The sequence below is a fragment of the Vespula pensylvanica genome, chromosome 6 (genome assembly GCF_014466175.1).
Source record: "Vespula pensylvanica isolate Volc-1 chromosome 6, ASM1446617v1, whole genome shotgun sequence".
In the NCBI taxonomy this organism is placed as follows: domain Eukaryota; kingdom Metazoa; phylum Arthropoda; class Insecta; order Hymenoptera; family Vespidae; genus Vespula; species Vespula pensylvanica.
In genome coordinates this window covers 1,478,167-1,505,506 of record NC_057690.1, presented here as the reverse complement: position 1 = coordinate 1,505,506, position 27,340 = coordinate 1,478,167, and the positions used below count along the sequence as shown (strand labels likewise).

The 27,340-nt window shown below is 30.2% G+C and overlaps 5 protein-coding genes across 8 annotated transcripts in view; all 5 read left to right on the top strand.

The window, feature by feature from the left end:
- Nucleotides 1-35: 35 nt before the first annotated feature.
- LOC122630145 lies at nt 36-4,369 on the top strand. Its single transcript, XM_043814327.1, has 10 exons — nt 36-175; nt 265-473; nt 529-618; nt 720-883; nt 954-1,090; nt 2,762-3,255; nt 3,337-3,666; nt 3,741-3,906; nt 3,996-4,204; nt 4,262-4,369. The coding sequence occupies exons 1-10, from the start codon at nt 85-87 to the stop codon at nt 4,367-4,369; spliced, it is 1,998 nt and encodes a 665-aa protein (XP_043670262.1). The 5' UTR covers nt 36-84.
- A 1,476-nt stretch (nt 4,370-5,845) lies between these two features.
- LOC122630144 (glutamate receptor ionotropic, kainate 5-like) lies at nt 5,846-9,512 on the top strand. The gene is made up of 9 exons (XM_043814325.1): nt 5,846-5,978; nt 6,119-6,606; nt 6,857-7,186; nt 7,282-7,456; nt 7,933-8,141; nt 8,236-8,325; nt 8,649-8,821; nt 8,984-9,204; nt 9,499-9,512. Exons 2-9 carry the CDS (start codon nt 6,214-6,216, stop codon nt 9,510-9,512), a joined length of 1,605 nt encoding a protein of 534 aa, XP_043670260.1. The 5' UTR covers nt 5,846-5,978; nt 6,119-6,213.
- Nucleotides 9,513-10,516: 1,004 nt separating this feature from the next.
- On the top strand, nt 10,517-14,410 carry LOC122629793 (glutamate receptor U1-like). 3 transcript variants are annotated; one of them, XM_043813574.1, is made up of 9 exons: nt 10,517-11,077; nt 11,466-11,679; nt 11,794-11,953; nt 12,277-12,606; nt 12,741-12,903; nt 13,035-13,243; nt 13,611-13,700; nt 13,840-14,003; nt 14,083-14,410. In XM_043813574.1, the coding sequence occupies exons 1-9, from the start codon at nt 10,915-10,917 to the stop codon at nt 14,330-14,332; spliced, it is 1,743 nt and encodes a 580-aa protein (XP_043669509.1). In that variant the 5' UTR covers nt 10,517-10,914; the 3' UTR covers nt 14,333-14,410. The 3 variants fall into 3 exon arrangements, with proteins under 3 accessions (XP_043669509.1, XP_043669508.1, XP_043669510.1); XM_043813573.1 differs by having other exon boundaries at nt 11,466-11,953; XM_043813575.1 differs by lacking the exon at nt 10,517-11,077 and having other exon boundaries at nt 11,563-11,679; nt 11,789-11,953.
- Nucleotides 14,411-14,936: 526 nt separating this feature from the next.
- Nucleotides 14,937-18,927, top strand: LOC122629787 (glutamate receptor 3-like). Of its 2 annotated transcripts, none has more exons than XM_043813564.1 (9): nt 14,937-15,106; nt 15,985-16,327; nt 16,456-16,600; nt 16,703-17,029; nt 17,274-17,430; nt 17,500-17,708; nt 17,885-17,974; nt 18,139-18,299; nt 18,420-18,927. In XM_043813564.1, exons 1-9 carry the CDS (start codon nt 15,100-15,102, stop codon nt 18,775-18,777), a joined length of 1,797 nt encoding a protein of 598 aa, XP_043669499.1. In that variant the 5' UTR covers nt 14,937-15,099; the 3' UTR covers nt 18,778-18,927. The 2 variants fall into 2 exon arrangements, with proteins under 2 accessions (XP_043669499.1, XP_043669498.1); XM_043813563.1 differs by lacking the exon at nt 14,937-15,106 and adding an exon at nt 15,374-15,851.
- A 6,789-nt stretch (nt 18,928-25,716) lies between these two features.
- The window catches only part of LOC122629837, a 31,358-nt gene continuing 29,734 nt past the window's right edge, over nt 25,717-27,340 (top strand). Inside the window, exon 1 of the mRNA XM_043813669.1 lies at nt 25,717-26,034. The gene's annotated coding sequence lies outside the window, so the exon portion shown is untranslated. The remainder of the gene's footprint in view (nt 26,035-27,340) is intronic.

Sequence of the window (27,340 nt, the reverse complement as noted above, 5' to 3'; positions counted from 1 at the left end):
TTTTTTTAGACTTTCTCACGATCTATTTGGATCGCTATATTTGCGGTATTAATCGTTGTACCAATTTTACTGATTTTTTTTAAAATGAAGGATAAAAATGATCGTATCATGGCACAATTATTATCCGATAATTTTTTGGACATTTGGGGTATATTTTGTCAACAGGGACTGGCAGGTATTATCCGATATTTCTTTATCTTTGTTTCAATTGTTCTTCTCTTTTTTAAAGCTCTTATATTTATACAATGTATTCGTTTGATTTAGATTTTCCTAATAGATCTTCATTAAGAATAACATACTTCTCTATAATTTTATTGGCGACCATTTTGTCGGCAGCATATTCTGCGTCTTTCATTAGCTTTTTGACGGCTGGTATTCACATCTTACCTTTTCACTCATTAGAGGGCTTTGTCGAAGACGGTACTTATAAACTTTCCGTTTATCGCGGTACAGCTGAATATGAAATGTTCGCAGTAAGTAGATTGTACTATTAACGTGCTACCTATGACTAAGAATATTTGATTATAGAATTCGAATGATTCGCTTGAAAAGAAAATGATGAAGTTGATGTTGGACGAGGAAGAATTGTCAGCAAATATACTTGAAGGATTTATCAAGGTACGATGAATTTTTATAAATCTACATTTTCATACATTTCATACATTTTCTACATTATTATTATTTTTACTTTATTATTATCATTCGTTTTGTAATTATAGATTTGCGATGATCCTAAACTTGCTTTATACTCGTCCGACTTATTAAGGGATTCTGTATTTCTCGAAATACCATGTAAAATTGTTGGTGTTGGAACGGGACGTGTAGATAGAACGGCTATAATTTTATCTAAGAACAATCCGTTCACCGGCGTAATCAATTTTTAGTGTGTAGGCAATAACTTTAGTAACGTTAATATTCATTTTTCTTAAGTTTAATCGGAATGCTTTTTCTAGCTTATCGAAATTTGTCAACTGTGGTATGAATTATCAAGTGAAAGACTTATCATCCGGAAAGAAATTTTATGATAGGATTCAACATCAACCGATTGGTATTAACAGCGTAATATCCCTTATTTTTTTCATACTTATTGGTATAATATTGAGTTCTTTTATTTTGTTCCTAGAAATATATTTTTTTTATTTGTAAAGTAGAAAAGAGGTTTATCTTTACAACGATTTTTACTAAATCGTCTGGATTTTATTATGTAAAAATAGTTTAATTATATAGGAAAAAATACCCGTTCATGTGTAAAGTATCAACCATAATTCTGATATACGTCGTCGAAAAATATTTGTATTTGAATTGTTATTTTTCTATTGTAATAGAATAGCACGCTTATATGGATATAATCTGAGCTTTTGCATTATTTAGCACCATGTTAAATGGAAATAAAATTTCTTCATTATATTAATGGTTTAAACATTTGTATGAAACATTTTCTGTGAAATATATTTTCGCTATTTTTTATGCATGTTTCATGATCAATCGGAGTAATCGACTTGTGTTTTCTCATGTTTTTTAATAAACATATTGTCCTATATAGAGCAAGAGATATTTTGATATCACCAGTATGTTAAATATTCTATGATAATAATCATAATGTACCATCACGCAGGTACACTATTAAATATATATATATATATACATACATACATATATATATATATATATATATATATATATACGTATAAATATATAATTATAAAATGAAATTGTTAAAGAAATACTGAATTTTTTAATATAACATTTGCAATGACGAATGTTAAAAATGAAATAAGCATCCTTTTCTATGATATTCATCTATTCGTAGATCCTTTATCGAATTAATACAAAACAAATTATCTACGTTATTATCAGATATTTATTATATACCATACATCATTATAATCCATTATAATAATTTTCTATTATAAGCCTATATTTGCAGATAACGAATACGAATGCAAATCATTTTGTCAAGTGGTTACTTTGCTTATATCGATTAGAATAACTATTAAATTATTTCTGAGAAAGTGCGATGTAGTTTTTAAGACATTACATTTTCTAATCATATGTGAAAACGAATATGTATGTATATACGAGGATACACATATATATAGTCATATATGTGTGTGTATATAAATATATATATACACAACATACCTATCGACGATAAAAAGATGACAGGAACAAAGAAATTAAAACGAATTTAATTAATTGATGGATGTTACTTTAATGACAGTACGTATAAAAGTATTTTCTTCGAAAATATATAGAATAGTCCTTATATATATATATATATATATATATATATATATATATAAACACGCACACACACACATACAAATATTTTACATTATATAAAGTGCGACGAAGTCCAAGTGGCAATATGTAATTCCTCTTGTCAGACAAATTTAGTCTCTTGCGATATTCTTTCGTCGTAAGGTGAAATATTTTCTCATGATATTCTATAAAACATAATTCGTAAAATTTGATTAATACGTCTGTCAATCGACATATCCAGACAAAAAAAAATGTTTTTTGTGCGATTAAAGATATTGCTTTTTATTTTTTTTCTTCCGAGAATAGCGATTTCGTACGAATTTTTTTCTATCGGCGACGAACACGTTAGTTTTATCGTCGACATTTGTAAATTATATCGAACGAAGCCGATAATATTTTTATACGGCCAATCCATAAAAGGTACGATAAATAAATTTAATTACAATTATATTCGGTTAGATTTTTCCATCGTTACAATATTCATTTTTTTTTTCTTCAGAAATGGAGATGAAAACAACGATGTTCAAACTAACGCGTGCACTTTCTCGAGAAGGTCTTTCAACAACGAGCTTTTATTTTTCGGAATTGCATAAATCATCGTATCACGCAAATCGAATTGTGCGACCTCATTACATCGCGATTATATCTAATGACAATGATATTAATGAGTTCTCCTTAGCAACCAGTACCTCAGATATGTCATTTCCTATGTGGCTAGTTTTATTCGTTTACAACGGACATGATCCCGATTATTGTCACAATCCACCAGGTAACATATTTCATTTAAGATTTAATTCAGAAATGTTGGTACGTTGCAATACCGAAAATATTTTACGAGAATGGTATTCGATCGATATCGATTCGAATCGAACCGAGATCGATGATTTAGCAACCTGGAGTATAGAAAAAGGAATTATTAAAATTGCTCCAGATTCTCTTTACGAGAGAAGATATAATTTACAAGGTTTTACAATGAGAGCCGTTTTAGTTAAGGTAAAATATTTTTATTCCATATACCTTATTTATTTTCTACTCGTAATGAATCGTCATTGTTAATTCATTTCTCTTCTTTAGACTTCACCGACAATATACATAAACGAAATTGGTGAATTAGACGGGTTATTAGGTAGAATGTTACGGGAACTTTGTGTTAATTTGAATTTTAGTTTTAAAGTTGTCTCGGAGGTAGAAACGTACGGAAGATGGAATCCGGAAGAAAACATGTGGACCGGTGCAATTGGTGAATTGAATTCTGGACGTGCCGATATTTGTTTTTCTGGTTTTTCCATGACAAATGCCAGATTGAATATCGTTGATTTCACGTTTCCTCTTGTCGATTCAAGAATCTTTTTTTACATACGCGAACCAGATTTATTCGCGTTCAATTGGTCATCTTATTTTTTAGTACGATATTCCTCAATCAAATTATTTCTTTTTCTATTTTTCTTACGTTAACTTGTTTGAATTCTTTTTTTTAGACTTTCTCACGATCTATTTGGATCGCTATATTTGCGGTACTAATCGTCGTACCAATTTTATTGATTTTTTTTAAAATACAGAATAAAAACGATCGTAGCATGGGACTATTATTATCCGATAATTTTTTGAACATTTGGGGTATATTTTGTCAACAGGGTCTGGCAGGTATTATCCGATATTTGTTTATCTTTGTTTCAATTGTTCTTCTCCTTTTTAAAGCTCTTATATTTATACAATGTATTCGTTTGATTTAGATTTTCCTAATAGATCTTCATTAAGAATAGCATACTTCTCTATAATTTTATTGGCGACCATTTTGTCGGCAGCATATTCTGCGTCTTTCATTAGCTTTTTGACGGCCGGTATTCACATTTTACCTTTTCACTCATTAGAGAGTTTTGTTGAAGACGGTACTTATAAACTTTCCGTTCTTCGCGATGGGGCTGATTATGATTTATTCGCAGTAAGTATAGTGCGTTCTATTAACGTGCTTCCTATGATTAAGAATATTTATTTACAGAATTCGAATGATCCCCTTGAAAAGGAAATGATGAAGTTGATGCTGAATCATGAAGAATTGTCAACAAATATACTTGACGGATTCATACAGGTACGATCAATTTATTAGAAATATAAATTTTCTACTGTTAACATTATTGTTTTTATTATTATTTTATTATTAACAGTCGTTTTGTAATTGCAGGTTTGTAAAAATCCTAAACTGGCGCTATACTCGAGCGACGTATTAATGGATGCTGTATTTCTCGAAATACCATGTAAAATTATTGGTGTTGATACGGGACGTATAGACAGTTCGTCAATGATTTTATCTAAGGACAATCCGTTTACCGACGTTATCAATTTTCAGTGGGTAGACAATAACGTTAGTAACGTTAATATTCATTTTTCTTACGTTTAATCGGAATATTCTTTCTAGCTTATTGAAATTTATCAACAGCGGTATGAATAATCGACTGAAAGATTTATCATCCGAAAAAGAATTCTATAATAGAATTCAACAGCAATCGATTGGTATTAACAACGTAATATCACTTATTTTCTTCATTCTAATTGGTATAATATTGAGTACTTTTATTTTATTCGTAGAAAAATATTTTTTTGACTCGTAAGATAGAAAAGAGGTTTAGTTATACGTACGTCTTCATTAAATCGTCTGGATTTTATTATGTACAAGAGATTTTAATGTTATACGAAAAAGAACGCGTTCACGTGTAAGGTATCAATCATAATTCTGACATACTTCGTCGAAGGATATTTATATCTTTATCGTTATTTTTCTATTGGAATAGAATAACACGTTTATATGGATATAATCTGAGCTTTTGGATTATTCAACACGATTTTGTATTCGAATCAAATTTCTTCTCTATCTTATACGTTTGTGTCATACGTATTACACTTTTTTCTTTTCTTTCTCTTCTCTCTCACCCTCTCTTTTTTTTTAATCATGCTCATCGAACGTAGATAAAAAAACATTTTAATTCGTTCGAACACTGTCAATTTTTTCCTCGTTGCACGTAGTACGATGTATATATGTTTCGTATTTCGTAGTAGGAATAAAAAAAAGAAAAGGGGTAAAAAGAAGTAAAAAAAAAAAAAAAAGAAAGAAAAAAGACGGAAAAGGAAGAAAAAGAAAATTACCATCCTCATTTTTTATGTACGACGTCGCGATCGTGCGATATAATTTAATCGCTTTCTCTCTACTTTTCCAATAAACATATTTTTCTATCTAGAACAATGTCGATTCTGATCGCTGCGGCGTGTCAAATTTCCCATGATAAAGATCACTATATATCAACGTGTATGTAAATTTATGAGAATTCAGATATTTCCTCGTAGAGTTATACGTATCGACAACGACTTGAAATACTCTTGATAGAATCATTTATTACTAGTGTTTTTTTCCATTTAATCCATGAACTTTGCCAACGGTTCTCTACCAGTCTACCTATTTAATCCATACTACTAATACATTTTATTTACTACATCGTATGAAGAGTGTCTAATGTGGTCAAAGTATACGATGTCAAAATTGTTTGCTCTCTCGTTTATATATTTACTCCTCGCCGTATCGTATGTCGTATGTTTCCTCAACTCCGTAACACATTCGTCGGATGGATTTCTCTCAGAAAGTTATGTTTCTTATATAATCGATATATGTCGTTTTTATAAGACATCTTCGGTATTTCTCTTATACACTGCTGCGTACATTGAAGGTAATGTTCGATCAAATAATTCACATTTTTTCATTCGAACCTTTGTTTTCTCTTTTTTTCTTTTTTTTTTTTTTTCTTTCTTCCTTGTTCTTTTCCTTTTTTTATTATTATCTAAGATTTATTAATATCTTTGTATAAAGATTTAAGATTCGGTACAACTGTACAAAGCTGGGCGCGTTTATTTTCACGCGAAAGTATTCCGTTTATCGGATTACACATATCGGATCTGTCGAAAATGTCTTCCTATCGTTACAAAATCACAAGGCCATTGTTCGTCGTCGTCTTGTTCGACGATCAATCGGTGGAAGAATTTTCTAAGGCTTCTCGTATATTCAATATGTCTTTTCCCGCTTGGTACGTTATATTTTTGCCTGGAAATTATCGTCATAATTATTGTCACGAAAAGTCAAGAAATTTGTTCAACGTTCGATTCAACACCGAAATGTTGGTGACGTGTCCTCACGACAATATTATCCGAGAATGGTATTCTTTGAGGGACAATCAAACTGAGACATTAGATTTGGCAATATTAAAACCTGAGGGTGCATTCAGTTTATTAACGAATTTATCGTTGCACTATAGAAGAAAGAACATGCACGGATTAGTTCTCAAGACTGTTGTTGTCGAGGTGAGAAAAACGATGATCATTTTTGTCCTGACTAACATGAAAATTCAATTGGAGTAATTATTTATTCTAATTAATTATATATTATTTCTTCTTTACGAGAATGATGACGTTTTATTTATTTCAGATAAATTTGCAATTTTGCGATTGGTACATTTTTATTTTAAACAATTTAAGCCATCGTATAACGATTCACAATATGTATATATATTTTTATACATATTTATTTTTTTCTTTTTTATATTAAATACAGGGTAGTCCGTATATCGAAGTAGAGAAGAATGGAACCATGAGTGGATTATTCGGAGATGTATTAACCGAGCTTAGTAAAATAGCGAATTTTACTTTGAATACAGTTAAATTCGTGAAGGAGTATGGTAGATGGGACGAAGAAAACAAAATTTGGACTGGTGCAGTCGGCGAGATAGCGGCTGGTCGGGCCGATATTTCGATTTCAGAATTCTCCTTGACAAGTAACAGGCTCGATATAATTGATTATATCATACCGATCATAGTTAGTCCCATGCATTTGTATATAAAGGATCCATTACTTTATGACACTAAATGGACTGGTTATTTTAAAGTAAGTACGTAAATATAATAAATTAAATACAATTGTTAAAAATGATATATACAATTGAACGCATAATTATATAAAAATTGTTTATATCCTTCAAGGTATTCGATTTGAAGGTTTGGATATTTATTATCGTAATAATATCGATAGCACCGTCACTCGTTAGTATTTTGAAAATGGTCGACAATCCAGAACGAGGAACTCATCGGATCGTTTCAATGATTTTAGAAAATTATCTTGAATTTTGGGGTATCTTTTGTCAACAGGGTCTCGCTGGTAATAGTTATTGGACAATTAGAAAATATAAAAATTGTGCCGTGTTGATCACTACGACGAGTAATCAATTAGCATGAATCACGACTCTCGTTTAGATTGTTTTTTCTTCTTTCTTCTTTTTTCTTTTTTCATATTTATTAGAATGGAAAAAAATGCGTAAATTTTTACGCGTGGAATTTTTAATTCTTTTCTTTTTTTTTTTGTTTTCTTTTTATTCACGACATTTCTTGAAAATATCAATTATAGAGCATCGTCGTTAACTGTGCATATTATATATAGACATTTTAATTTTTTAGTAGCATGCTATTGCTACGATTGATAATCAAATCGGAGAATAGAATCGTTTTTAATCCTGTCACCAGACGAATTTTTCACGACGATAGTAATAATTCGTGCGAATTTTAATCGACGAAAGCGTAATTCACAGTCGTGATTCACTCGACGTTAGAAATTGATTTTTTTTTTTTTTCTTTTAGAATTTCCTTATCGACTTTCGTTAAGATTGGCGTACTTTTCGACCTTCCTTTCCGCCTTTGTCGTGTTCGCTGCTTATTCCGGAACATTGATATCATTTTTAACAAATAACTTTCGTATTTTACCTTTCCATTCACTCGAAGAACTCGTAAATGACGGTACATATCAGGTCATTGTTTACAAAGGTGGATCCGATTACGATATGTTTGCAGTAAGTGCAATATAAAAAAAAAAAAAAAATAAAAAATTAATTAAAAAATTAATACTTTAACAAGATTACTTTCACGTTAAATATTTGCTTATAGTACGGCAATGATCAACTATCGAAAAAGATGATGAAAATTATGAAGAAAGAAAAAGAATTACCGAGCACATTTTTGGAAGGAATTTTACAGGTAGGTGTATCTCAAATCCCATAACAAGGCCATAAAGTTATTTACCATAAGATATCAATATTAATCTATTAAATTGAAGCTGAGATCTCGTTTTCTATGTACAAAAAAAAAAAGAAAGAAAAATAGAAAAAAAAACTAAGTAAGAATTTGATTGATTGAAACGTAAACTTATTCTTTTGAAAATTTTTCATGATGATTGATGAAGATTATATCTATCACATTCTAAGATAAATGAATTTTATAAATATAGATGCGATCCTGTAGCTTGAAATTTTATTAGAAATTTTATATCGATCTTATACGAAATTGCGAATTCATTCTAGGTTTGCAACGAACAAAGAGTCACGTTTTTGGCAAGCGTCGAAATGGAATTATCATTGCGAATAAAGAATAATAATTCTTTATGCAACATGGTCAGTATAAACAGCGGACAAATAATTACTTTAGCGATGATAATGACAAAAAATAGTCCATTTATCGACTTGATAAATCATTAGTGAGTAATAAAATTTTTAGCGACTTTTATCGTTGTACAATACACCAAGATTTTACTTTTATATAACACATTTATATTCATCTTGTATTTTTATTGCATTGTTTTTTATTTATTTATTTATTATTTATATATTTTTGTTTATATGTGTTTTTTATTTGACAGTATGAATCAGCTTTTATACAATGGTATCATTAATCGTCTCAAAATTAAAAACATGAAGATAATGAAATACGAAGGGTCAACGTACGAGAGCGTTTCCTTCCAATCTGTTTATCCTGTTTTTGGTCTTCTGAAGATTGGTTTTGCGATAAGTATTTGTATATTAATTATAGAGTTACTGTTTCAAAAGATACATATTTCTTTTTACGAAAGAAGACACATTCGTTCTATAAAAAGGATCGATAATGATTTAAGAAAATCGAATCGATTGAATTATCGAAAAGAGAATTTTATTTCGTGATCACATAGAAAGATAATTTTCTGTTTACACGTTAAACATTAACGTGGCCGATAAGTAATGTCACAATTTTCCGATATAAAAAAAGAAAAATAACACTCCATAGTGTTATTTATTCGGATATAGAAATTGTTTTTAAATCAAAAGTTTAAGATATAAAATTTATATTTTTTATTTATTTACAATTTTTATAATTTTATATTTATATAAAATTCTATAGTGTTATTCACTTAGATGTCAAAATATTAATACAGTTTTCGATAAAAAAAATTCTTAATTTTATTTATCTATCATATAAACTATTAAATATTCTGACATTTTATTTATTGGCCAATTCAATATTTACTTTTTTCCCATCGTTTTAAAACGTTCGAAGAAAAATGTAGAGCCTTTAAAAAAATTTATTAAATAACATTTTACTTAATACGGGTAATAATCAATCGAGTGTTTTCATCATCGATTTATACTCGTACTTACAGTACAGATGACATTCACCTAATGCTTATGATTAAAGTTGATAGGAAAATGAGAGAAATATGTTACTTCGCAACGATTTTTTAATCTAAATATTTATAATCTTTTCAAAGAGAAATTCTAAAGTGACACGAATGTATGTCGTTAGAATATCAAGGGTAAAAAATTCTTCATATACCGGGTGAGTCAATAACTATTGTCGGATAAACTGCATTATTATATCATCTTTTATAAATATATATAATTTTAATGACAAATTAAAAAATTAAAAAAATATATATACATATATAGTTGTCATTTGTAATATGTGTTTTTTATTAGAAATAATTCTTTCTCAGAGAAATACAAGCATTGATATAAATTATATCACATACGTGACAATAGTTATTGGTTCATCCAGTATATAAGTATAAATGTAATGTGAAATACATTAAATACATCTACTTTCAAAATTCCCTCGTAAAAGGGAAAGAGCTATATTCTTTTATCTCTCGCAATCATCTAATGGAATATTAGTACGCTTGCGCATGCAATTTGTAAATTGAACCGCATTTTCTCTATGATTGACGTTGTAATAGGGATGGATGTCATTAGAAAAAAAGAACTGACTTTTCGCTCGTTTTCCTTTTTTCATTATATATATATATTTTGTTTCTTTTCATGATCCCCCTTCGATAATCTTACTTTTAACTTTTATTTCCATTTTATTCGATCGACTCCTAATTATTATCGATGAGATTTTCATTTTTTCTATACTCCTTCTTTTTTTTTCCTTTTTTTTCTTTTTTGATAAATGTATAAGCATTAAACGATAGCGCAGTACGTTGAAAAATGTTGAAAGATCTAATCGAAATTTATTTGAGTGCATCCGAGTCTGTGTGCTGGATACTATATTGTATTGAAGGTAGAATTACTAACACTCGTCATTCGAAACTTAGTCGTTCGTTGTTCGTTCTTGCATATTCGTGAACACGTTTCTGAATATATTTCATCATTACAAACTCTTTCGTCGAATTCTACAGAATATTTACGATTGTTTTTATCAATTGGATATATTCTCATGGGGATTAATTAACGATTAAATATCGTATCATCGATCAAACAAATTCGTGAAAATCGCAAAACTTCGTTTTCCATTATACGTAATTATAAGAAAAAACAAATGTCATCGTTAAAAAATCTTCTTATTATCCTGCTCATAATTGATATTCTAAGGACAGGAGACAGCCTCGATCACAAGATTAATTATTTATCTCACATAATCGATATTTCGAAATTTTACAAAACCTACAGTATTTTTTTCCTGTATGCACAAACGTCACAAGGTAAGTATTATGAATCGAATTTATCTATAATAAGAAAAAAAGCAATTAACGAAAATCTTCTTAAAAGTATCTTTAATTAAAAATTATTCCATCAAAGAAATGTACGAGGTGTGTCACGCGTTGTCGATATCTTACGAATAATTAATCTTAAAAAGGTCTTAGTAAATCATTATTTTGACGTTTGTGAAAGATCATTAAATTATTTTACAAAAGATGAATTGAATTATCTTACAAAGAATGAATAAGATGAAATTTAAAAGAAATGATACAACTCGCACACAATTATCGTATATGCACCTTAGTCTGTGCACCATTGTAATTCATCGATTATAATAAAATATTAATTGTAAATAAATGATTTTTTTATTAATATTATTTTACATTTTAGATATAGGATTTTCGCGTGTAATTCATCGTTGGATTTGCGAACTATCTCGTGATGGGTTTATGTCAATTGGTATAGAAATATCGAATATTCGACACACGTCCTATTACGAGAATCGAATAGTACGACCACTTTTCGTGGTATTCCTTACGGATGAGAAATCGATAAGAACATTTTCAAACAATACAAGAAACTTCGACATGTCATTTGCTTATTGGTACGTCATATTTTTGCCTGGATACAATCAGAACGATTATTGCCCAATACCAAAAGGTAATCCCTTCAATGTTCTCTTCAATACGGAGATGCTGGTCTCTTGTCCGAAGGATAGGATCATGCGGGAGTGGTATTCATTGTGGCCTAATCAAACTAAAGTATTCGAACTGGCTAAATGGGAACCTAATAAAAAATTGACGTTTTTAACGGAGCTCAGTTTATACGAGAGGAGGAACAGTTTGGACGGTTTAGTTCTACCAGCCGTTTTTGTGATGGTAAGTAAATATTACATAATAGAAAAAAAGAAAAAGAAAATATATATATATATATATGATAATGATATTATATAATTAAGTGAAATATTATTTAATTTAATTAATGACATGATAAATATTATACAATATAGTTAATGTGATTGATTATTATGATTATATGAAGAATTGTTTTTCTTTATTCTTTTTTATTACATAATTAAAAAAAAGAAAAAAATATATATATTTATTTTATAAAATTATATATATATATGTAATATAAAATATATATGAAAAAAATAAAATATATATATATATATATGTAAATACGTACGTATGCATTCCAGAACAATCCTTTCATCGATATAGATGGCGATGGTAATCTATCTGGATCCTGTGGTAAAATATTAATCGAGCTTAGCAGATTGGTCAATTTTTCATTTGCCATTGTCAATAATACTGTATCGAATGGTAGATGGAACGCTAAATATAACAAATGGAACGGTGCTGTTGGCGAATTGATAGAAAATCGAGCACAAATTTCTATGTCTTATGTCTCCATGAGTAGTGCAAGACTCGACGTTGTTGACTTTACTATACCTTTCATTCTATCATCTTTCTCATTGTACATCAAAGAACCAGATGCTTTGAACATTGAATGGTCTAATTATTTTCGCGTAAATATATTATTGTTTATTTTACTTTTTAAACTAATATAGTAATAATAATAACGATCTTTGCCATTTTACATTTAATCGTGTTTGTTTTGTTATTTTCTCTTCCTCTTCTTTTTTCCTTTTTTGTTTTTTAGGCATTCAGTTACAAACTCTGGATCGCTTTAATCGTTTTAATTTTCATTACGCCGATTTTGTTGGCCTGGATGAAAATTACATTGAATCAGAGTAACTACGTGTCGCTGATATCGGATTCTTACCTACAAATTTGGGGAATATTTTGTCAACAGGGACTCGTTGGTAAATTAATAATGAAAATATATACACACATATATACGTTTGTTTCTGTATATATTATATCTATATATCTCTGTCGAATTGAAAATTTTCTTGTATCTTTTATTCTTTTCCCTTCTTTTTTTTTTTTTTAGAATTTCCTCAAAGATCATCGCTCAGATTGGCATACATATCATTGTTTCTTTTGGCTTTAGTCGTCTCATCGGCTTATTCGGCCTCTTTGATATCCTTTTTGACGAACGTTGTACATCGTTTACCATTCGTTTCATTAGAAGAATTTGTACAAGATGGTACATACAAATTAATAACGGCCAAGGACAGTTTGGAGTACGACGTATTTGCCGTAAGTTATTTTAAAGGAATATTTTAATGCAATATTTTTACTTTATTACTATTAAAAAAAAAAAAAGGAAGAAAAAAGAAAAAGAATTAATTTTACATTTTTTTTTTCTTAATTCCACACGATATTAAATTTTAAAACAATTTAGAAAGTTCAAATTTAAAAAGTTTAATATAAAAAAAATTTAGAAAGCATTCTGTGTACATACCTCTCTACCTTTTTTCACTTTTTTAAATATTTATCAACCGAGAAAAAGTAGTAAGTAAATAGCAAAGAAAGAGAGAGAACATATCTGTATATATTACTTATTCTGATTTATTTAATATATTTATTCGTAAAAGGTGAAATTGTTGAAAATAAATTTTTATAGAATTCCAAGCAACCATTGGCAAAGAAAGTTATGTCTTTCATGATTGCTGAAGAGCGTTTACCACCGACACCTCTGGACGGCTTTTTTCAGGTAATTATGAGAGAGAGAAAAAAAAAGAAAAGAAAAGAAAGACATATGAACAATAATTATTACATTGCTATATATGAAATAAATAAACATATATGTATATATATATACACATATATAAATAATGTATAATAATTTGTAGCTTTGTAACGAGCATAATATAGCGATGTACGTATCGACCGAAGTAAGAAACGTTTTAGATCCTGAAATACCTTGCAATATCGTGCACATTAATCTTGGTCACATAGATAGTGTATCATTGATGTGGTCGAAAAAGAATCAATTTCTCAGTCTGATAAATCATCAGTGAGTGTAATGTGATATCAAAAGGATGCGAACTACTTTATAATTTTCATAAAATTTTAAATATTTCTTAACGTTTCAGTTTATTTAAATTTATGAGAAACGGTATGATAAGACAGTTGAATTCACAGAGCAATTCGAATAATAAAAAATGCAAAAAGAAGATAGGCTTAAATGCCGTGCAAGTTTGGAGTATCATACCGATATTATCGTTTCTCGAAATAGGCGTTTTTCTCAGTCTATGCGTGTTTATCGTAGAAAAATTATATTTTGCGCGTGGTAAATGGGTGATTATAAAAAACGGATATGGAAAAAAGTCGCTGCGGAAATAATAATGTTTACCATTGGATATGTACTTTCGGTCGTAGCGAAGATTTCAATTTAATTTTACATACATACATACATACATACATACATACATACATACACACATACATATATGTTCAATAAAGGAACTACGTCATTAGGCTGTGATGATTTTAAAAATCATTTCGAAAAGTTACTTTCCCTGTCCATGCATTCCTAGCTTTCCACGAAATAAGAAACACGAGAACCCAAACCGCAATTCTTTTGAAAACAGAAAACGAAGGACGTATCTATATTTACATGTGTTGCGACGAAGGAAAATATCGGGTGATGTTAGAAGTTTAAAACATATGACAAGTTTCATGTATCTTATACATACGTCCCACGGAATTCCAAGAAAAGGAGATTAGAATTTCCCCTCTCTCTCTCTCTCTCTCTCTCTCTCTCTCTCTCTCTCTCTCTCTCTCTCTCTCTCTCTCTCTCTTTCCTTTCTTTTGTCCATTTTTTCTCTCCATTTTTCTTTTTTTTCTACAAACTGTTTTTCTCCCCTATTTTCTCCCGTATGTGTCCGGTGGTCTCTATTATGCGGTCGACGACGGTCAGGTTAACATTAACGACGATCGTAATTGTAGCAGCGTAAAATGTGAATGGCGTTCCCGATGTGATAGTGTTAGCCACCACCAGACGTTGGAAATAATTCACAGCTTGCTCGTAATTTTCCTGATAGGCAGCTTTATCCTCGACTGATCTCCACGTTATTTGTACAGAAACGCAACAACAAACGCAAATATACATGGATGGTAAGAGAGATGTGTGTATATATATGTTCGTAATATATTCTACATATATAATACATACATACATACATACATACATACATACATACATACATATATACGCATATATTGTATATATACGATATTATGTATATATACGATAGTATACGATAGTAATGCATAATGTAAAAGGCGTGCGATCAAGGAACAAAACCGTGGTAATACCCTCAGTAATACCTCGGAGGTAGAGATAGTCGTAAGAAGATAATATCGAGCGTGGAAGTACGACAATCGCCTTTCAGTCGTTTCAATCACGTGTTCGTAGTACACTGGGACCTTGTCAGGACACTTCCTTCTTATCTTCGTCTTTGCTTTCCTTTTTTTGTTTTGTTTCGTTTCGTTTTGTTCGTTCGTAGGTACATACGTATGTGTACGTACTGTCGTATGTTTGTTTACTTGTTTTTCTCTCGTCCGTTTTCTTATTTTGCCTCTTCAATTTCTTCAAATTTATAAGAATTATTAATCGGAAATATGAAACGTGAATCATACGCGTATAAAATGGAATAAGTTCGATAAGTAAATCTAAGTCATGAGACTAAGATGTCTCCAAGAATTTTTCTCGTTTTATTCGTTGTTATAATATTGTTTGGTAAAAAGTTGGTTATTGGTTTAAACGCGACCAGTCAAGATTACTTTTTGCTTATTACGAAGGTTTACGCTTCTTATGGATCATCCTCTGTGTTTTTTGTGGATAGTGGTCATTCCGATAGTAAGCGTGATTAATATATATATATATATATATGATTTTAATAGTTAACAATTAATATATACATATATATATATATGCGTGTGTTTGTGTGCGTATATATTATATATTAATAGTTAAGAATGTGATTCGATAGATTTACAGATATCAACTATGTTACACTCGTGGTCTCGTGAAATTTCTCGTCAAGGAATCCTTTCAACGAGTATCAATTTCGCCGAACTCGAGAAAATGAGATACTATCAGATATCAAGACCATTGTTCGTTATAATTATTTCGACTTGGGAAAATCTCGAAGAATTTTCAAAGGTAACGAAAAAAATCGACGTTAGCCTCTACATTTGGTTCGTGTTATTCGTTGAAACGCCAGATAATCCGTTGGAAAAATTTTGCAAAAATCCTATCGGTAATATCTTCAATTTGAACTTCGATACCGAGATGTTGATACTTTGCTACGACGAAATGATATTAAAGGAATGGTACATATTATATTTTATCTATGAGAACGTCACGTTTTTTTCTTTTTCTTTTTTTCTTTTTTTCTTTCTCCTTTTTTCTTGATACTATTTATATTATACATTTAATTATTTTATTTTATGCGTTAAAGGTATTCGATACAAGGAAACGATACAATAACATCGAATTACGCCATTTGGGAATCTAAGAAAGAGTTTTCTTTAATAACAAATATGAGCCTTTATACGCGAAGAAACGATCTTTTTGGAAAAGTTTTACGCGTTGGTTGGGTCAAGGTATTCGATTTAATTCGATGAAAATTTTTGTAACAATTTATATATGTATATCTATTTATTTATGCGTATGAATAAAAATAAGATAATATCAATTTATTATAGGATTCTCCTTTTATCGGATTAAAAAATAATAAGCTTAATATGTTGCTCGGTGAAATAGTTATAGAATTAAGCAAGATGATAAACTTTACCATCGAAATATTAGAACCTGTCGATGCTTATGGCAGTTGGAACAAGGAAAATGAAACTTGGAGCGGTGTGATCGGTCAATTGATCTCCGGAGAAGCTGATATAGGTGTTGCCGAATTCACAGTTACAACTCGAAGACTCGAAGCCGTAGATTTCACATTGCCATTTATACTTTCACGAAATCGTCTTTATATGAAAGAACCGAGCGGTGCTTCGATTCAGTGGTCTGCATATTTCAAGGTTTATTCTTCGAAAAATGTTCAAAATGTCTAATTTACTAACACTCGTTTATCACTCGATACTATTTATTTAATTATATAGATGTATATATATATTTGTTTTCTATATTACACTTTTCAGAATTACGACGATAATCATAATGATGGTTTATTTATTAAAAAATCTTCGAAATAATTATTTTATTGTGTTCATCCTATCGTTTGATGATTTTGGATTGAATTATATATATAAATTTCTTTTCTAGACTTTTAGTTTTGGAATCTGGACAATGTTAATCCTAGTAATAACGACAACTCCCATTTTATTGACCGTGATTAAAACAAAAGGTTCCTTCTCTGGATCTCTTTTATCAGAAAATTATATTCACGTGTGGGGTATTTATTGTCAACAGGGATTAGCAGGTACACGAAGCGCGAAATGATAAATAAGCTAAAGCACTTTGCGAATTTTCTATTATTATACGCTTTCAGAATTTCCGACCGAGCCATCTTTACGTCTGGCTTTCATCTCCATCTTCGTCTCGGCTATAATAGTCTCGGCTGCTTACTCGGCTTCGTTAATTAGCTTCTTGACCGTGACCACAGGGAGTTTACCTTTTTCCAGTCTCGACGATTTCGCCAACACTCGCTCGTACCATTTGATTGTTTTTGGCAATAGCGCCGATTACGACATGTTTCTAGTAATTCCATCGTATAATAATTATGATTAGACAGATCCAACATTTTTCTTTTTTTTTTTTTATCTATTTTTTGTTGTCCTTTACGTCGGTTTCTTGTTTCTTGATATTAAAAAAAAAAAAAAAGAAAAAAAAGGAAAAAGAAATCAATTATATTTTTACTCCATAATTATTTGCAGAATGCGAAAGACGAGGTCATTATAAAAATGATGACTTTAATGAAGCCGAAAAGACAATTACCAACTAGTTTGCACGATGGATTCGATCAGGTACACAAACGAGAATAATATTAATAAACAATAATTATCTATTCTATCGTGATTTATTAATATTATCGAATTGTTAAAAAGATTAATATTGCTCTAAACGTTCGTCGAAGCGAAATATTACCAGATTGTTCCTATTAAACGAAGTTTATATTTTTTCCACGTAGGTATGCCAAGAGAAAGTGGCGTTCTATACGACCGAAGAAATGAAAAAGACAATAAATCTTTATCTATCTTGTAAGGTTAATTATATAGAAACTGGTAGATCGGATAGTTTAGCAATGACCTTACCGAAGGATAGCCCTTTCAAAGGCATAATAAATTATCAGTAAGTAATTAACAAGAACATAAAAGAGATCTACTATCACGATTAATGATTTCATCGATAATGATTTATCTCAATCTTCTTATTTTTATTTCTTTTCTTTTTCTTTCTTTTTCTCTCTAGCTTGCAAAAATTCATAGACAACGGTATAATGAATCGTTTGAGAGGATTGTTCGTTATACAAACAAGTTTGTCGAAAACTAGTCACACTGCAGTCAGTTTATGGGGTATTGCACCAATTTTGGCAGTACTCAGTGGCGGTACAATATTAGGTATTATCATTCTAATAATGGAGAGGACCTATTATTATTTTAAAATCAAGAAAGAGTTTTCGAAATCTGATTTTAAAAGATTATACAACGGATTTAACGTTCTAAAGTCTCCTGATATCAAGCAAATTGATAAGAACTACATATTGGAAAAGTTGAACAGAGCTCAAAAAATTAACGAGTTCAAACCATCGATTAATTATTTCCCGTGATGTCTAAATTTTTAATTAAAAATAAAAAATAGATTTATCGTGACAGCCTCGGAAATAGTAAATCGATCGAGACACGACCTTCTGATATATCTCTTTCTTTCATTTTCTTTTTTTCTTCTTCTATTTTTTTATTTTTTTTTTTTTTTTTATTTAAATATTTAAACGGATAACATTAGCGCTTAACAAATTCATTTATAACGTGATCGTTCAAAGTTTCTTTATTTATTATATATTTATCTAATAAAGTTAATCGGTCCTTTTAAATTAATCATGCGTGCGTAAACACACACACACACACATACATATATATATATATATATATGTATATGTATATATTGTTCACAAAAAAATATTATTCTATAAAGAGTATATACAAAAAAAGAAAGATGAAAAAAGAAAAAAAAAGAAAGGAAACTCAAGAAGCTACGTATTTTATTTCATTATATATGTATGTATACCGATGTCGGGCGTGAAATCGCTTTCACTTTATGCAGTAGCAACATCGTCTTTTCCAAGGCAATAATTAATTACAAATACATATAGATTTCCGCATATCGTTTCTCTCGCGCAAATATGTATTTAAAGGGAGACCGAGGCCGTACCAACGGTTATCCGTTATTTGGTTGTCAGTCACGAAAGAAAATAATATTCAAATAATATTCATCGTGCACGTTTCAATTCAACCTGAGCCTTGTCATTGCGCTTGGTCAGAATTAATTTGAAAATTGATCGTCTAGCACCGAACTATACGACACGTACTATACGATTCGTTTGGAGAGAAACAGAGACAGAGACAGAGACCGAGAGAAAAAGAGAGAGAGAAAGAATATGAATAGAGAATTCTCAACAATTTAGATTTTATCATCACCGGACTATAATTACTAGAAAATATGTTCCTTTCTCAAGAGAAGCGAGTGAGCGGGGTAGAATGAAGAGGAAAAACAAAGGGACCTTCGTTTCGTTCAATCGAGATCTACGATTTCATAAATTTTTTTCCTTTATTATTTTATTAACGCTTCATCTACGTTGAAATTAATGAGAGAGTTTTTCTTTCTTTCTATCTTACTTTATTTTATATTATTAATACATGTTAATCAACGTAGAAATTAATAAGACTGTTTTACTGCTCTTTTTTTTTTTTTTTTTTTTTAATACTTTGTTCCTTCCTTCCTCTCTTTATTTATTTATTATTTATTTATTTTTTTCTTTCGTCTCTTCTCATTATCTCTCGAAAGCATTTTCTATCTGGCTATATGTTTTAAGGATACTTTCATTTAATTTTATAGATGGTTTTTCAAAGATACATAATAATAACACGAAGATAATTATATAAGATTTCAAATTATACTTCTGGATTTTATTTAAGTATAGACGATACGAAGAGATAGATATTAGATAGATAGAGTGAAATCATAAAAACGTCTTTGACCCACGACCTTTGGAGAAATTCGCCCACGTGACTTCTTCCCACGCGAGAGATGCAATGAGCCATGTCTACAATCTCTGATTTATAATAATACAAATGCTTGCTTACGTTGCTTTACAGATGTCACGATTATGTCTAATCGAAAACAGCAGCACACACGCACGTACAAACATACAGACATACAAACGCACACACGGAACAGACAACGAATGAATATACATACGTAGTAATTAATTCTGATTAAGACAATTAATTAAAGATAATAATAATCGGCAATAGCAGATAACCGATCTATCGATCATCGATAATTAATATTTACGACGCGTTAAAAAAGTTAAAATTGAAAGAAAAAAGAATAGTTTGTAATTTTTCTGCGCACGAACGCACAAAGATGTACAAAGATAATAAATATCTATAATTATAATTTCAATTTATTAGTATTATTAAGATAATTTGTTAAACGCAATAGATTACCGATCTATCGATCGTCAATAATCGATATTATCGAACGACGCTTTAGAAAAACTTTCCGTGATTGAAAGGAAAGAGACGAATAAAAGAATAAAATAATAAAACAAAATAAAGAAAAAGTGGAAAAGAAAAGGACTTAAATTTTTTTCTGCAGTTAGAAGCGCATCGGTGGTCAGTGTGCAGTGCGTTACGCGCTCAGGTGAGACGAGCTATCGCTCGAGCTACCACCGGATATGGAGAAGCACGCGCTGTGTTTCCGTTTTCTGCATGACCGGAAGTGACCTTTAGCTCATTAAGAAAAGATACACGTCGATCCCTTGGCCATAGGCATTGAATATAACTGTACGTGCAATTCTATTCGATCCATCTCTATTCTCTGTGTCTTTATGTGTCTCTCTGTGTCTGTCTCTCTCTCTTTTTCTTAAAAAAAAAAAATTAATAATAACAATAATAACAATAATAATAATAATTATTATTATTGTATGCAATTTAACAAGAATTATTTTAAAAAAAAAAGGAAAGAAAAGAATCGAAGAAGATTATCTTTCAGAAATTTACAATATATTTCTTTAACTTAAATCTAATACATATGTGTGATATACCTTCATACGATATTTCAAATGGATTAATTAAATAAATAAATTTATCTATATAAATTTATATAATATTATGTATTATATAATTAAATAAGTACATTTATATTCTTCAAAATTGAACAACACTTTGATTGCGTTAATTTAATCTTGTTTAGATAAATGAATAGGTATCATCACGTGATAGATATTTTTCATGTATAAAAGCAATACGATAGAATTCATTAATTTGTACATCAATTCGCGTATGTATCTCTAATGTAATCAACGTTATTAATTAAATTAAGTTATCAACTTCTTTTTCCTTTTTTCGTTTTGTTCTTTCCGTCGAATCAACGCGAATTGATGATAAATAAATTATCCGAACGAAATGTATGTTATCTACGAGATTAAATCTAAAAACCCACATCAACTTGTATATCTTTGATTTAATAAAATAATAATAATATTACATTAATTTTTTGATTTTGTTTTCTTATTATTTTTCTTTTTTTAATTTTTCATACAACTAAACAAACAAACATACATCCGATCGTTTACTGCCTTACAAAATCTTTTCTCAATGATTTATATCTTTTATTTTTCGTTTAAAATAAATTCTTTTTGTTTGAACAAACTAACTGTATTCTTGGATATTGTTCTCCGTCTATGAAATTAACTGTAAATCGATAACGAACACGTTAAAAATAATTATCATCGTCCTCGCTCGAAAGAGTTATACAGTAATGAGTATTGCTGTCGAAGCACGTGGCCAAGAGCCATTGCTGGCACGTTGTGTCATCTCTGGGCGAGCCCAGAATGCTATTATCTTTGGTGCAAGCATGTTGCTAACAGAAAGAAAGAGAGAGAGAGAGTGAGAGAAAAAGAAAAAAAAGAGAGACGAATAGAGTCAAACAAACGATTCGATATATACCTTGTCGCAAGAATAATTGCGAACTAGGAAACGATAATATATATATGTGTGTGTGTGTATGTATATGTACATATATATATGTATGTATGTACGTATGTATTTATGTATTAGTATATACATATATATATATATATATATATATATATATTAGTCGTGTTAATGACGAAGAAGATAAAAAGAAAACAAAAAGATAGGACGATAACAATGGGCAAACTAACTAAAGATATGTGTAATGCTTATTCTTCGAAAATAAAAAAAAAAACCAAGAAAAAAAAACAATTTTTCTTTTAAATACTTTCGAAACAAATGTTAATACTTGTCCCGTAGAAATAATTACATATGTATTTTTTAAGAAGATAATTACTATTCTGACTGTCGTGATGTTTGTATGAAAATAAAAAAATATTGTTTCCATTGAAAATACAGAAAAATAAAAAGACCTTTTATATAGAAATATAATCAACGTTTTAACATCTTTCTCGAACGCTCTCTGCACTCTGCTCTTTTCACGTTTTAGATATATCACGTTCGAACTTTCAAAGTATTCTATCTAAAAGTTCAACGTAGGAGTAAATATCCGTGATTTTCACTTTCAGACCGTAATGGCATCATCATACAACAAACGAACTGCCGCCGTTTAACGATCTCGTGCTGGATCGACGTTTTCCAGTTAATTCGATCGTTCGTATTTTTCTTTCTCTCTCTCTCTTTCTTTCTTTCTTTCTTTCTTTTTTTCTTTTTTTTTCTTCCTTCAAATCGATTATTATTTTTATTATTTTCTTCTTTTTTTTTTTATTTTAATTACCTAAGTACTTCCTGATTTCTTCTTGGAATAATAATTATATTTAAACTGCAACAATTTCGAATACACGGACTCCATATATACCTTGTTGAGAAGCTACTGTTATACGATTGGTGTTAGTAACGAGTACAAATTTTGTCCATAAACGTTCTACGATAATTGTCTTAGATATGTAGAAACAATGAGCTAATCGATAATAATGTCAAGAGAAATAGCAAGTGAAGAAACAATAGTTAAAATGATACGGCTCATTGAGTTCTTTACAAACGAACATAAAAATTGATGATTGTCGATGATGATCTCGACGATCATATTGGGGACGATGATGACGAAAACGAAAGGAGTTAGTAAAAAAGAAATATATATATATATATATATATATATATATATATATATATACACTGGATTGCCCTAATAAGAAACATCGAATTTTTTATTTATATCTAATTGAAACAACAATAATATTTCAATAAACATCAAGAATATCTAAATAAGAATATTTAAATAAATGATATAGTATATATAAAAGTAATAAACACACACACACATACACACATATATATTTATTATTCTGTTTTTACTGAAAATTAAGAAATTATTTATTTTTCGACCAACCCGATATTATTATGTTATCATATATGAATAATATATATTTTTTTCATATTATTATACATAAGAAATATATTATTTATTTACATATTATATATATAATAAAAATTCTGATATTTTTTATTGATCAATTGAATACGTACGTATATCGTACATCCAAGTTATCGATTATTTGAAGAAAGTTTCTTTCGTAACCAAAAAGGAAAAATTTTAAACGACAAGAGAGACGTTCATTCTATGTTAAGACGAGTCTCATTTTATCTCAAAATATTCGTGCTCGTTGAGATTTGACGATTCGTGGGCGTACTCTTTGCTCTCCGTTTCTATTATACCCTTTTTCTTCTCTTTCTTCTTCTTCTTCTTCCTCCTTCTCTTTTGACTTCACTCTTTCTCCAAATATTTATCCCCTTCTCGAATCTCAAAATACGTTGTATTCTTGTTAAGTGGAAAGATCTACTAAGAGTTTAACAGAATAAGGTTTACTTAGAAAATCCGAAAGGTTCACCGGGCACAAATTAAAATAGGCTTTTCAATAAAATAAGAAATATATTTTTTCTGGAAATACTTATCCTTTTTTTTTTATGCCATCCCTATAAAATTTTCTTTTTACATATCGGATATATAAAGAAATTAAAAAACTAAAAAAAAAAAAAAAATAAAAGAACCAAAGAAAAATATTTCTACTTTCCTATATAAATAAATAAATATAATAAACATTCCTCCCTTCTCCTTCTCTCACAAAAACACAAAAACAATTTCATAGAAACTTCTTTCTAACAAACCTGCTTCATTATTTCATATCTTAGTCAATTAATGATTAAAATAATAAAACCTAAAGAAGAAAAACCTAAATCGAAAAAGTCCAAATAGGGTAAAACAATCGTCGAAGAGACGACGAATTCTAGGGAATAATAATAACGAAACGCATCTTGTAGAGCTAGATAGATAGATATATAGAGAGAAAGAAACAAAGAGAGAGAGAGAGAGAGAGAGAGAGAGAGAGAAGACATACACAAGTAAACAAACACAGAGAGATAGATAGAAAGAAAAAGAGAAAGAAAGAAAAAGAGAGAAAGAGAGAGAGAGAGAGAGAAGATGAAGATGAATAAAGAGTCGGTTCGTCTATCTCTCAATGCCATGCAGAGGCTTCTACTACCCACGTATACCGGGTGTCGCGTGGGTGCTCCCGCGAAGCAGCTAGTGTGCTCGTGGCACGTGGTAGTATAGTTGAGAGAAGGGGTGAGAAGGAGAGAGAGGGAAGCAGTCTTTCCATACCCCACTCGTTTTACCGTCTCCTTGTTGAAAGGAAAGGAATGGAAAGGAAACGAAGAGAGGTGTAGTACCTATAGACCACAGCTGGCGTGCCCGTAAACGCGATTACGTTTCGCGTCTGGCAAACCCATTCAGTCCTTCTCACGACACGACACGACCGCGTCGAGAAACTCGCCGAGGAAACTTGGCTCGCTCGAGAGAGAAAAAGAAAGAGAGAGATAGATAGAGAGATAGATAGAAAGATAGAGGATAGAGATAGATAGACGGAAAGAGAGAAAGAGAGAGAGAGAGAGAGAGATATGTATATATATATATATATAAGGTGCATTTTATATTTTTTTATACATATATATACATATATGTTTTTTATGTGAAACATTTTTGGTTCGTTGTTGTTTCTTTTATCTCGTTTGTTCTTTTTTTATTGTGTGTTCGTTTTCCTCCTTTTTTTTGTGCACTTCTCCTCCGCCGTCAACCTTCCGAGACAAAAATTTCGTACGTTGTTGTCAATGATCCTTTTTTTTTTATTTTGTTTTTTCTTCGTCTCTTGTTTCTTGTCTTTCTATCTTTTCTTTTTTTCCTCCAACAACTTGCGTCTCCGTGAGTCATTTAAACATTAAAGTAGACCGATAATAAAACGGACAAGTTGGTGCAACGTGACGTTCGATATTTTTGTTCTCATTCGTTTTTTCTTCTTACTCGAATTTTTCGAATCTATCTTCTCGTTCTCCTTTCTCTCGTGAACGACATTTTCTCTCTTTCTTTCTTTCTTTCTTTCTTTCTTTCCATTTTCTTTTTCTTCTTTCTTTTTCCTTTTTTTTTTCTTTTTTTTGATCAAATCTTTTTATACCAGAAGATATATAAGTGGTCGTGTTGATTCGAGCGTTACGGAATCAAAGTGACAACTCTCCGTCGTTGGGATTCTAGAACGGTGATCTTACGAGAGTTGCAAGACTGTTAGATACGTCGTCTCATCTTTATCGTCTACCCTCGAGAAATTTGACGAACGTTCGTTCTACTTGGAAACGCGACTCGTGAGAGTGAAGAAATCACGAGAAGACCGCGACCGAGACGGCAGACCGAAAGTACTTCGTGAAATCTGATGAACGTGAATCCATTCGGAAAATTAGAATCTAATCGTGTTAGACACTCGATCATAACTTTATACGAGGTGAGTTGGTCGCAAAGACGTTTCTTTTTGTTAAGTATCTTTCTTTTTTTTTTCATGGATATTAAGTGGCATAAAAAAGAAAAAAACGTATCGATTTTCTGATCTCGATATTACTAACACACGCATGAATACGCACGGACGCATAAATTGTCTAACACGTATTATCGATTTTAACGAATTATCGATTCCATGCATCTTCTTATGTACGCGGAGAAGCGAAAGTTTTTAATAAATAAAACGAGAGACACACACTCATTACATTAATTCAACGCACGAAGAAACGTTTCTTCAACGATTTCGTTTTTCATTAAATATCATGATAAATACAATTTCTCTATTACTTCTAATATATTTCTTCTCAAGTTTCTAAAAAAAGAAAAAGAAAAAAAGAAAAAAGGTGAAGTAGAAATAAATTATACGCCAAAGGATTAAATAGAAAATTGAATTCAATCGACTTAGATTATCGAAGATTATTATCTCGTGTTAAAAAAAAAAAAAAAAAAAGAAGAGAAAAGAAAGAAACGTTTGCTCGTTATCCTTTTTTACTGAAATTTTTACATTTGTTTTTCTTTTCTCTTTAACGAATCGCAAAACGATTAGCGTCGTATTTAAAAAATAGTTAAAGAAAGATATTCAAGGACATCTTTTTTATATCTCGATCACTCGATATTTATTACTCGTTTTAAACGTCCTCGATATCCTTCGTAATATGTTCCAGTTCGCGCGTTCGCGTTCTGTTGCCGAGTGCATTCAATATCGAATCATCAAATCATCGTCGATCTCTCAAATGCGATCGATTCTATTCGAATTCATTGATTGAAAGAGGAGACAGAGGATACACGATCGAGACCACCCTGATGTTATCATGATTTTTCATCATCGTCCTCCTTAGTGAACCTTAATCGAAACATAAATTATGCGCTCGATCGCGCGTAAACGAAACCTCGAAATAAGGAGATGCGCTTTTCTACATCGTTTTTTTACATTACGAAGGAAGCAAAAAAAATATGACGCGTTTTTTAAAGAGAGAGAGAGAGAGAGAGAGAGAGAGAGAGAGAGAAAGAGAGAGAGAGGACATCTGCATAACCAGAATCGACGTTAATCGTATAAACCTCACGTATTCAATTTTATCTATGTCTCATATTTTCTATACTTTTTTTTCTTAACTTTATATTTAATAACAATATTATTTTCAAACCGTCTGTATATGTCTTGTTTTTCATTTTTTGTTTTTTATTTTGTTCATCGGAAGATCTGAAAAAATTAATAATGCCGTGCAATGTATCACGGATGTAATCATCGTAAT

Excerpts from the sequence above, each read along its gene's own strand:
- LOC122630145 (XM_043814327.1), top strand. The coding sequence starts at position 85 with ATGAAGGATAAAAATGATCGTATCATGGCACAATTATTATCCGATAAT. Across the intron at positions 474-528 it reads CTGAATATGAAATGTTCGCA|AATTCGAATGATTCGCTTGA; the intron begins GTAAGTAGATTG and ends ATTTGATTATAG. Across the intron at positions 884-953 it reads ACCGGCGTAATCAATTTTTA|CTTATCGAAATTTGTCAACT; the intron begins GTGTGTAGGCAA and ends TGCTTTTTCTAG.
- LOC122630144 (XM_043814325.1), top strand. The coding sequence starts at position 6,214 with ATGTCTTCCTATCGTTACAAAATCACAAGGCCATTGTTCGTCGTCGTC. Across the intron at positions 7,457-7,932 it reads TTGTCAACAGGGTCTCGCTG|AATTTCCTTATCGACTTTCG; the intron begins GTAATAGTTATT and ends TTTTTCTTTTAG. Across the intron at positions 8,822-8,983 it reads ATCGACTTGATAAATCATTA|TATGAATCAGCTTTTATACA; the intron begins GTGAGTAATAAA and ends TTTATTTGACAG.
- LOC122629793 (XM_043813573.1), top strand. The coding sequence starts at position 10,915 with ATGTCATCGTTAAAAAATCTTCTTATTATCCTGCTCATAATTGATATT. Across the intron at positions 13,701-13,839 it reads CTCTGGACGGCTTTTTTCAG|CTTTGTAACGAGCATAATAT; the intron begins GTAATTATGAGA and ends AATAATTTGTAG. Across the intron at positions 14,004-14,082 it reads CTCAGTCTGATAAATCATCA|TTTATTTAAATTTATGAGAA; the intron begins GTGAGTGTAATG and ends TTAACGTTTCAG.
- LOC122629787 (XM_043813563.1), top strand. The coding sequence starts at position 15,683 with ATGTCTCCAAGAATTTTTCTCGTTTTATTCGTTGTTATAATATTGTTT. Across the intron at positions 17,030-17,273 it reads AGTGGTCTGCATATTTCAAG|ACTTTTAGTTTTGGAATCTG; the intron begins GTTTATTCTTCG and ends TTTCTTTTCTAG. Across the intron at positions 17,709-17,884 it reads CCGATTACGACATGTTTCTA|AATGCGAAAGACGAGGTCAT; the intron begins GTAATTCCATCG and ends AATTATTTGCAG.